Source organism: Lipotes vexillifer, unplaced genomic scaffold, assembly GCF_000442215.2.
Source record: "Lipotes vexillifer unplaced genomic scaffold, Lipotes_vexillifer_v1.1 scaffold1093, whole genome shotgun sequence".
In the NCBI taxonomy this organism is placed as follows: Eukaryota; Metazoa; Chordata; class Mammalia; order Artiodactyla; family Lipotidae; genus Lipotes; species Lipotes vexillifer.
The window spans coordinates 35,673-45,863 of NW_006774793.1; the positions used below are offsets into that span (position 1 = coordinate 35,673).

The window sequence follows — 10,191 nt, forward strand, 5'->3', positions numbered from 1 at the left end:
CTGAAAATTATGTCACAGAAACACTGCTGAGGTCATAGAAACTTCCCTCTTCTCCCCAGTCTTCCCACTGCCACACAGTCTCCCCAGACAGCTGGCTCCCACAGATCTGTACACACTTACTTACAAAGGCTGGGAAGGGTTAGACACCATCTGGGTACTCTCAGGTACACAGAAGTGATGGGGCAGTGGGTGGTGGTGGTGATTATTCAGTATGTAGGATCCACACTAGTATCCCTGGTACTGGGAACAGTAGGTCAGATGGGAATCAGATGGAAGGGGGGAGGGAGGGAGAGGGAAAAGGGGGTTTGTTCCTGTTGCTGATTTTCTGATTTTACTTTTTTGTTTTTATAGGATTTACTCTTTTTTTTTTCTTAATTAATTAATTAATTTAGGGTTGTGTTGGGTCTTCGTTTCTGTGCGAGGGCTTTCTCTAGTCGTGGCAAGAGGGGGCCACTCTTCATCGCAGTGTGCGGGCCTCTCACTGTCGCGGCCTCTCTTGTTGCAGAGCACAGCCTCCAGATGCGCAGGCTCAGTAGTTGTGGCTCACGGGCCTAGTTCCTCCGCGGCATGTGGGATCTTCCCAGACCAGGGCTTAGAACCCGTGTCCCCTGCATTAGCAGGCAGATTCTCAACCGCTGCGCCACCAGGGAAGCCCCTGATTTTACTTTAACCTTCATCATTATTACTCCTCAGTCCTCCCTTCCCCTCCTCCCTCACCCCGAGTCTCCCCCCATACTGTCCTCCCCCACCTCCAGTTGACCATGGCATCAGAAGCAGAAAGAACATTCCAGCGGTTTGCTGTCTTTGGAGGATCGTCAAGCAGTGGCACTGAAATGAACAACAAGAACTTCTCCAAGCTGTGCAAAGACTGTGGCATCATGGATGACAAGAGGGTCACCTCCACTGACGTGGACATCGTGTTCAGCAAAGTCAAGTAAGGGACCAGAGACGGGAGCGGGGGGTGGTGAGTAGAACTAACGAGGTGGTGGGATGAGGGAGGGTTTCTGTGGTGGAACATTTGTAATGTGTCTCCTGAGCACCTACTGGGTACCTGGCACTGTGCTAGCCCCTGTCCTCAAGGCACTCAGTGTGTAGAGGCCCTGTCTGAGTAAGGGGAGGGTTGGACCTTGGAAGGTGATGAGTTCATGTTCCTGAGTTCCTGGATTTCTGTCTGACTGATCAGGGCCAAGAATGCCCGAACCATCACTTTCCAACAGTTCCAGGAAGCAATGAAAGAACTGGGCCAGAAGCAGTTCAAGGGGAAAAGCCCGGATGAAGCCCTGGAGAACATTTATAGACTCATGGAGGGCAAGGACCCAGCTACCACCGGTGTTACTGTGAGTGAGTCTTCATTCCTGACCCCTGACCCTACTTCCCTGAGTCCCTGCTGCTCCTGTGTCCCTTCCTCTATGCCGATGTCCCTAACCCCTGCCAATAGCAGCACTGCAGGGAGATAGGGCAGAAGGTCTCTGGGCACTGTTGGTATTGAAACAGACTTCAGAGATCATCGAGTCATTTCAGAGGTGAGGAAACTGTGAAAGGAAATGACTTACCCAAGGTCTACAGCTATCTTAATAGTGAAACTTAGACTCATTCCCAAGTGTCCAGGATCTGGGCCAGGCAACTAGGGCCTGGCAGCTTTGGGGGGACACTGAGTGCAGACGACTTGGTACCTGATCCTCACTCCTCTTCTCGCTCTTATGTAAGGTGAAATATCTGACTTCCTCCCTCTCACCTGCCCTCTGCTCCCTACTTGTCCCCTTTCTACTAAAAGCTCTTCCTATTCTAGGTTTCAAATAGGGCCTTCCCAACAGGACAGGCTTTGTGTTTTAGGTCTGGGGTTGAAGTCCTCTGGCTGCAGCCTAGTCAAACTAGCTCCTCTGGAAGCAGAAAAATACACACACACACACACACACACACACACTTATTCCCATAAACCAGATTTCTTCCTCACAAGTAGATGGTTCTTATTATAGTTCCTCCCTACAGCTGCACCTGGGCCCTAAGCAAGCAGCACCATGCCAAGGGTTGAACAAGAGCTCTGAGAACTAGTCGAACTACTAGAAGGCCATCTCTAGAGAAGGGGCGTGACAGTGGAGGGGAAGGGAGAGGGCTCAGATGCCTCATCCTCTGGCTTGCAGAAAGCAATGACGGTGGGAGGGGTGAGCCAGCTGACGGACACCAGCAAGTACACGGGCACCCACAAGGAGCGCTTTGACCAGAGCGGCAAGGGCAAAGGCATCGCGGGACGGGAGGACATGACTGACAACTCAGGCTACGTGAGTGGCTACAAGGGTGCTGGCACCTATGATAAGAAGGGCAGCAGCTAGGGAGTAGCGTCATCTTAGCCTGCCGGCCCTCGACCCTGCATCTTTAACGCCAGGGAGCTTGGGGGACAATAAACATCTGTGTGTGCAGCAGCTCATGGGCTCTGTTTTCCACCAGGGTGAGGGAAGAGGGGCCCCTTGGTGCAGAGACAGAGAGAGGAGCTGAGAAACCCAAGGATAGGGGTTCTCAGCACCACACCCTTTACTCTACTTGGCCTCCCCGCCATTAGGTAGCATCCCCTTCAACAGCAGCTTCTAAGAACACGGCTGAGGAATGTATTGGTTTTAAAACCTTCTGTGACTACAGCTGGGCCCACTTCACCCCTGCCTTGTCAGAGGCAGATTCTGGAGTTTGGGGGATGTTAGGAGGAGGTTGGGAAGTAAAAGGATGCAGGAATCTGGGGGGAAGAGGTCAGAGAAGATAATTTGGAACTCCAGTGAACCAAGCTGAGACGGATGGAAGGAAAAGAGGTCAGAGAAGAATAAAGGGTGACTAAAGAGGTTGGATGTGTAGGGGAGAGACTGCCCTGGGCTCCGTGGTGGAAGGAGGACAGAAAGGACAGGTTACATGAAGAGAAAATCAGTGATTCCATAGAGAAGAACAGACTGAGAGCTCGGGGGAGGGAGCGTGGCCTGGAAAAATGAAGCTAATATGAGTCTAAGACTCTCAGGGAGGTTCCTATAGCTGGAGATACCTACCATGTGGGTGAGCGAGTAGAGGGAATCATAAGGGAAATGGGGAAGACTGAGAAGGGAAGGGTGGCAGGGATGGGGATTTGAGACTCGGAACTGGTACCATGGTGTGAGCTGAGGCTCTGGGCCTCCAGCCACGATACAGGATCTGGCCCAGTAGATGGACACTCACTGCCAACTGGACACAGTCAGCTTCTTGGGTGGGTGAAACTGTCTGTGGGAGAGGGAGGGTGGTGGCAAGAGTGATGGGAGGAGATAAACAAGTTAGAAAGAGCCTAGAAGACAGTACAACTTTGCATGGTGACCAAAGCTCTGGACATATTTCCTATCTCCCTGGTCTCTTGGGAGGGGATCCTGCCTACCTTTGAAGCCAGGAAGGAAGCCTTGTACCAGGGATCAGAGCTTCAGGAGTGGGGACAGGCTGGTCTGTAGCGGCAGTAGGGGGGCTAGTTCAGACTTAACACATCCCATCCCTAGTAGAGGCCAATGATATCTATCGGTTCAGCATCATACTTTTGGGAGCAGAGCAGATAGAGCCTTTGGTTGGTTAGGGTGCTGGTGTAGTGGCAGCTGGTGGGTGGCTGCTTGGAGCTCAGGGAGCAGATTGTGAGGGGGAAGGAGTCCTGGGTGACTGTTCAATATTCATTGTAATTCTCACAGAAGCTCTCGCTCTACTTGTAGAACTTCTTGATGGCTGTCCACAGGGCATGTAAGACATAATGGATCTTTGGGCAATACCAGCTTTGTTGTCTGCCCTGTACATAGGACATCAGACCATTACAGTAGCCCCGGAAACCCTTTGCGTAGTTAACCTTGGGATAGTCTATATGTAAGGTACGGAAGTTCTTGATGGCAAGCTGTAGCTGGATGTTTTCGACCAAAGCTGGCTCTAGAACAAGCCGGAGGAACAGGAGCTGGACCACAAGTGGTGCCATTCTTCCTGCTGGCAGAGTTAAGGTGATTGGAAGCAGAGGTGGGTCTCGAGTGGCTGTCCGCCCCTTCCCAGAGCTTCCAGTGTGCCCCCAGTCTCCCCCATGTGCCTTCCCCTATGCCCTCAAAGCGGGACTGTCCTTCAGAGATCATCCGGCCCAAGTCTTCATGCCTCAGAGAGAGGAGACATTTGCCCAAGGTCACCCACCTGATCAGCCACCTCTAGCTTGGTCTACCTTAGAGTCTCAGCCTCACCCAGTCTGGGAGCTGTAACACTTATGAAATACAAGGTCCAACTGGTCCTTGGGTGAGAGACGCTTCCCCTTTATCCCTGGCCCAGTTAATCCTTCTGGTAGAAATGCAGACGGTCCAGAAAGGACAGGCTCAGCTACACTTCTCTGACTGAAGTGGAAGAACAGGAGTTGGAGGACAGCAGGGCAGGGGTGGGATTCTTCCTTCCTGAGGCCAAGGACAGCCCAAAGGTAAGAAGAGGCTAGAAAGGTTTCTGGATGAAGGCCAGTCTGAGAGGAAGGAGTGTCCCCTGGGTTTGAGGAGCCCCTGTGCTGACGGGGGTGGATGTGGGGGGAGGAAAGAGACATTGCTTTCTGGTTTCCTCCTCTCTGGTGTCATCAGAACACTTAGTTCCAGCCTCCTTGCGAGAAGTCCCGAAGTTCTTGGGTTTCCTTTGATGTCTTCTCTGGTTCATCGGCCATGCTCCTGTGGAAAGGTGACAAGGAAAGCACCGTCATGTTCCTGAGGAACAAAGTGCTGCTTATTCCTGACCCTCAGAGAACAGAGGGTCTTCCGCTCTCTCATCCCACTCACTAGATCCCCGGAGGCCAGGTACGCAAGGGCCTCCCGCCTGAGTGCTGGGCTGAGAATCAAAGACCTCGGTGTGGACCCCCCCCCACCATCCCCACCATCAACTTCACTCCAATCGTGATCACAATGACACTCTCACCTGTAACCTCAGGCCCTCTCAGAGTCACAGCACTCCTCGAAATCTATGCATACCGACCCCAAAGCCTCAAACTTGTCAGGTGGGATTAGACAACACAGCCTGGACTTGAGGGGGTGTGGACCGCCTGTGTCCAGCAGATCAGATTCTTGCTGTAGTTTGTCATGTTGGAAAAAAGGGCCAGGCTCCTATCTCTTTTTCATCAACACCTGCCCCTTCATCAGAACCAAAGAGCTAGCTCCCCAGAGCCTGCCAGCCACAGTCCTTGATGCCCACAGGCCTCTCAGCCTTGCCTCCACGCACCTGTTGTCCAGGTTGGATAGCTTACCGTTCTCTCCCTGGAGAGCAGGAGAAGGGAGTCAAAACAGAGAACGCCGAGTGTCCCAAGGCCGGTGTGTAGTTCAGGAAGGGTGGGGGGCGCATGAGAGAGTCGCATGGGTGTTCCTCGCTCACAACCCCCTTAAACTTGCTCTTTCTGACAGCACAAAGCAGAGTCCAAAACTGAACCCATCCTTCCCCAACTCGCTTTCCCTCCTGCCTTGTCCCCTTCCTCAGTTACTTAGGCAAGAAATCTGAGAGTGGTCCTCTACCCCGCCCTCTCCTTAATCCCACCTGTTTGGAGGCAGTACTGCATGGTGGTTAAGAGCAAAGCTTTTGAGTAAAACAGACCAGGAATTGCATCCTGGCTCTACTGCTTCCAGGCTGTACACCATCAGTCTAAGTTCACTAAACCGGTATAAGCTTCAGTTTCTTCATCAGTTAATGAAGATAATATTCTGTACCTCGTGGCAGTCTTAGGATTCGTTAAGATGTATATCAAGAGCTCTTAGCCCAGGGCCTGGCACATGGTGAGTACTCAATCCGAGCATGAGTCCATCAGTCACGCAGCTCTGACAATCTTTTTTTTTTTTTAATTAATTCTTTTAAAATATTTATTTATTTGTTTATCTGCGCCAGGTCTTAGTTGCGGCATATGCGATCTTCGTTGTGGCATGCGCTCTTAGTTGTGGCTTGCGGGATCTAGTTCCCTGACCAGGGATTGAACCCAGGCCTGCTGCATTGGGAGCGCGGAGTCTTAACCACTGGACCACCAGCGAAGTCCCATCCCTGACAATCTTTTTTAACTAAAACTTTTCCCGAACCAGTCTCTTCCATTCCTATTTCTTCCCCTGCTCAGGCTTTCCCCTCTCCTGGACACCACACACTCTCCAACTCCAGGAGGACTCTACACCTCGTAGGACAGAAGACCTCCATGACCTGGCCACCCCCATGTCTCCAACTGCATCTCCATCTCTGCCTGCTTCCCCCACTGGTGCCCACCCCACCTCTCGCTCACGTTATCTCCTCTACCCAGCATGCTGCTCTCTCCTCCCGCTCTCACCCCCGTCAGTTCCGCTGGGCCAGCTCATGTGAAGATCAGCCCGGACGTCCTGTTTAAGAAGCGTCTGCTCGGAGCACCTCCCCAGGGAAGTGTGCACAGCCAAGTAAGTGAGGATAAAGCCCACACAGGCAGGTGGCTCATCTGTATCCTTCAGGCTGGTGTATCAGCCAACACCCAGTGGGAATCCATGCAGGGTGGTGCCAGAGCCTGGCTGACTCAAGTCTTCGGTTTGAGGAAGCTATAGCACTTTGTGGCCCCAGACTCAGCGTGTGCCACCTCTTCCTTATTTGCTCAAGGCTGCAGCTTCCCTCGGAAGAGAAAGGGGCTTTTCATGCCTCTTGGTCTTCTTCTTTCTTCATTCCTACCCACCCACCACCGCTAACCTCTGCACACAGTGTTACAGAGATGGAACAGCACATAGTAGAGGAAAGAGTTTAGGACTTGATCTCAGATAACCTACTGAGCTTCTGTTTCCTCTTCTATAAAATGGAAGCCTTCCTTACCTCATGAGGCTGCAAGAATAAAATGAGATGGTCAATATGGAGGTGACTTTTAGCCATTAAACAATATATAAATGGAAAACTGGATATGGTCTCCTAGGTCTTATAACAACTCACTTTTTTCTCCAACTCACTTAACATCTGCAAAGCCTTCTTTTTTAAATTTATTCATTTACTTTTGGCTGCGTTGGGGCTTTGTTGTTGTGCATGGGCTTTCTCTAGTTGTGGCGAGTGGGGACTACCCTTCCTTGCAGTGTGCAGGCTTCTCATTGCAGTGGCTTCTCTTATTGCAGAGCACGGGCTCTAGGCGTGTGGGCTTCAGTAGTTGTGGCACGTGGGCTCAGTAGTTGTGGCTCGTGGGCTATAGAGCACAGGCTCAGTAGTTGTGGTTCATGGGCTTAGTTGCTCCACGGCATGTGGGATCTTCCCAGACCAGCGCTCAAACCCGTGTTCCCTGCGTTGGCAGGCGGATTCCTAACCACTGTGCCACCAGGGAAGCCCTGTAAAGTCTTATATTCCCCAAATGAGCCAAGTGACCTCCCCACATCCCCACTCTGCCAATCTAGAGCCCTCTTTAACACCTGACTTAAATTCATCTTCACCAAGCTTTCTATTAGTCATGCCCCACGTTGATTACTTTTAAATACTTTAAATTGTTGAATACTGTCTGAAAACGCTATGACAAATGTTGGGGAAAATAGAAAGGTAAATAAGACAGTTCCAGTCCAGATTAAATTTACAACTCAGTAGGAACAACACACGTATGAACATATGTTACAAAGGCATGAGCACGGGACCAGGAAAAGTGCTGAGTGTGCCATGGCCTTCAGGTTCCAACCTACAGTCCTACCGGTCTGGTCTTTAAAATCCTATCCCAGAGGAGCTGATCCATAGGATTGCTTCATCCATTCTGACAAAGCCTGAGATTTGTGGAACTGTTACCCCATTATACTGGACTTTACATATGCAAGAATCATCCTAGAGATGAAGAAACTAAGTTTTAGAGAGGGATGGTAGCTTGCTTGAGGTCATATGTCTAATTCAGTGGTTCTCAACGGGGAGCAATTGGATCATGTCTGGAGACGTTTTTTTTTGGTTGTCACAACTGGGAGGTGCTACTGGCATCTAGTGGGTAGAGGCCAGAGATGCTGCTAAACATCCTACATTGCACAAGACGGTTCCCACAGCAAAGAAGTATCCAGACAAAAATGTAGATTGTGCTGAGGTTGAGAAATTCTGGTCTAATGAGAGAATCAGATTTCCTAACAAAAGCAGACTTATTTATACTTTATATATTGAAAAGGATTGGTAAATATCCAAGACTTAGAAATATTTTTGTTAGACTTTGCTTGTGATGGTGCTGGTTCTTCTACCAGCAAAAGGATTATTGATAGCTCATCACTGAAACAACTTTTTGTTATTTTTCCCTTAGAAGTGACTTTCTGCGTATAGCCATCTACACATTCTTTCCCTCCTCCCCTCCCCAATGGTAGGATTTCTAGAACCACTGGCTAGAGTGACAAGTGCAGGGATGATTCCCTATGATTGAGGGGGTACCCCAAGATTTTGCCCCAAGTGAGCTCACTACAATCTCAGTGGCATCACTTTTGCCCTGTCCAACTCATATTGCTCAAATAGCAAACTGCGTCCTGGGTTGTCCTTGAAACCAAAGGATTGCTTCAGCCATTTCAACCTTCTTGTCATAGGTTCACCTCCACCCCAGGGTTAAAGTTCAGGAGGTGCCTTGTCAGTTCCTCAACTGGGACTGGGATAATTCAAGGGCAGAATGAATGCCTTCTAACGTAGAATTTGAATCATTTAGGGTCCCTTATATGCAAGGCACTATGCTACATCCTGTGGGAGGTACAAAAGTAGTATAACAGATGGTCCTTGTCTTCTGGGAATTGACAGTCTAAACGGGAGGAAAGCAATACATATATATGAAGAAATAACCAATGATTCAAGGCAGAAAATTATACATCTTGAAGACAGTAAATGTTGTAGGAATTTAGAGGTGAGAGAGATGCCTCTGAATTAGGAGGGTCAGAGAAAGTTTTCTGGGGAGAGAGGGAGTCACCTGGGACCTCGGGATGCATCTCAAGGAACAGTTGAGTTAAGTGGAGATAAAGAGAATTATGAAAGGTATGTTTGAGGAAAGAGAGAAAACCAGCCTGGCTGGGGTTGAGGCAATCAGTGGGAGAAAAGTCAGAGATAAAGTTAGAAAGACGGGTTTGCCAGATTACGGCAGACCTTGAATATCAGGCTAAGGAATTTATATTTTATTCTAGAGATAAATGAGGAACTGGCAATGGCTTATGAGACAGAGTGACCTGGTGAGGCCTCTCAACCCCAGACCGGGTCCCCCACTCCTACATCCTGGCTTGTCTAAAGGCATTGGTCTGGGAGCCAAAGATTCCAACCTTCTGTCCCTACTGCTTCCTCCAGATCCACAGCTGTTCCAGGAAAGGTCATGAGAATTCAAAGACCCAAAGTGAATCCCACATCTGACCCCGACTTGCTGTTTTTTTCACTTTCCCCGTCTACAAAAATGAGTCCACTACCTTTATTTATCCTGGGAGCAACACCATCAGGATAACAGAACTTGGATCCGGTCCTGCTTGGAGGGAAACTCTCACAGGCTTTCCATCGGTATCCAGAGGCTGTGTGGAGCTCCGGAAGAGAGAGAGGCTGGGATCTGAAGGGTGGGCACCAATCCAGGCTTGGCCCTCATCTCTCCCAGCCCTCCTCACCCCCTCCCAATGCAGGCTAGAGGAGGTAGCAGCTGTGGTCCTGTGGGGAAGACAGGCAGAGGTCCACCTGGCACTACTGGCATTTTCACAACACCCACCCGAACAACTTTAAACACACACACACACACACACACACACACACACACACACACACACACAGCAGCAGCAGCGGCAGCAGCAGCCTGGGGAGAGGTTAGGCCAAGAGCAGTGACTATGCCGCTAGAAGGAGAAGGAGGCTGGGGAGCTACCTCACATCCCTGGATAGAGGCTGCCATGTGAGGGGCTTTCTTCCCTCCCATCTTCTCTACCACCATTTTTTTTTCCCCCCGGTACGCGGGCCTCTCACTGTCGTGGCCTCTCCCGTTGCGGAGCACAGGCTCTGTACGCACAGGCCCAGCGGCCGTGGCTCACGGGCCCAGCCGCTCAGCGGCATGTGGGAACTTCCTGGACCGGGGCACGAACCCGTGTCCCCTGCATCGGCAACCACTGTGCCACCAGGGAAGCCTGTCTCCCACCATTTTGTCTTCTGCTCTCCCTTCTTTAATTTTTCTCTTCTCTCTTCTGCCAGACTCCCCGCCCAGTCCTTGGCCTGATGCCTGACTCCTTTTGTTCTCTCTAACCCTGTTCCCCTTCCTCCATCCTTTCCTCTCGC

At 50.5% G+C, this 10,191-nt stretch overlaps 2 protein-coding genes across 2 annotated transcripts; one reads left to right on the forward strand and one right to left on the reverse strand.

Moving 5' to 3' along the window:
- Nucleotides 1–42: 42 nt before the first annotated feature.
- On the forward strand, nucleotides 43–2,422 carry TPPP2 (tubulin polymerization promoting protein family member 2). The gene is made up of 4 exons (XM_007449499.1): nucleotides 43–164; nucleotides 694–934; nucleotides 1,184–1,337; nucleotides 2,142–2,422. The coding sequence occupies exons 2-4, from the start codon at nucleotides 762–764 to the stop codon at nucleotides 2,328–2,330; spliced, it is 516 nt and encodes a 171-aa protein (XP_007449561.1). The 5' UTR covers nucleotides 43–164; nucleotides 694–761; the 3' UTR covers nucleotides 2,331–2,422.
- A 1,071-nt stretch (nucleotides 2,423–3,493) lies between these two features.
- Nucleotides 3,494–3,955, reverse strand: RNASE13 (ribonuclease A family member 13 (inactive)). The gene is given in 1 exon segment (XM_007472336.1): nucleotides 3,494–3,955. A coding segment is annotated over 1 exon segment (462 nt).
- Between the last annotated feature and the right edge of the window lie 6,236 nt (nucleotides 3,956–10,191).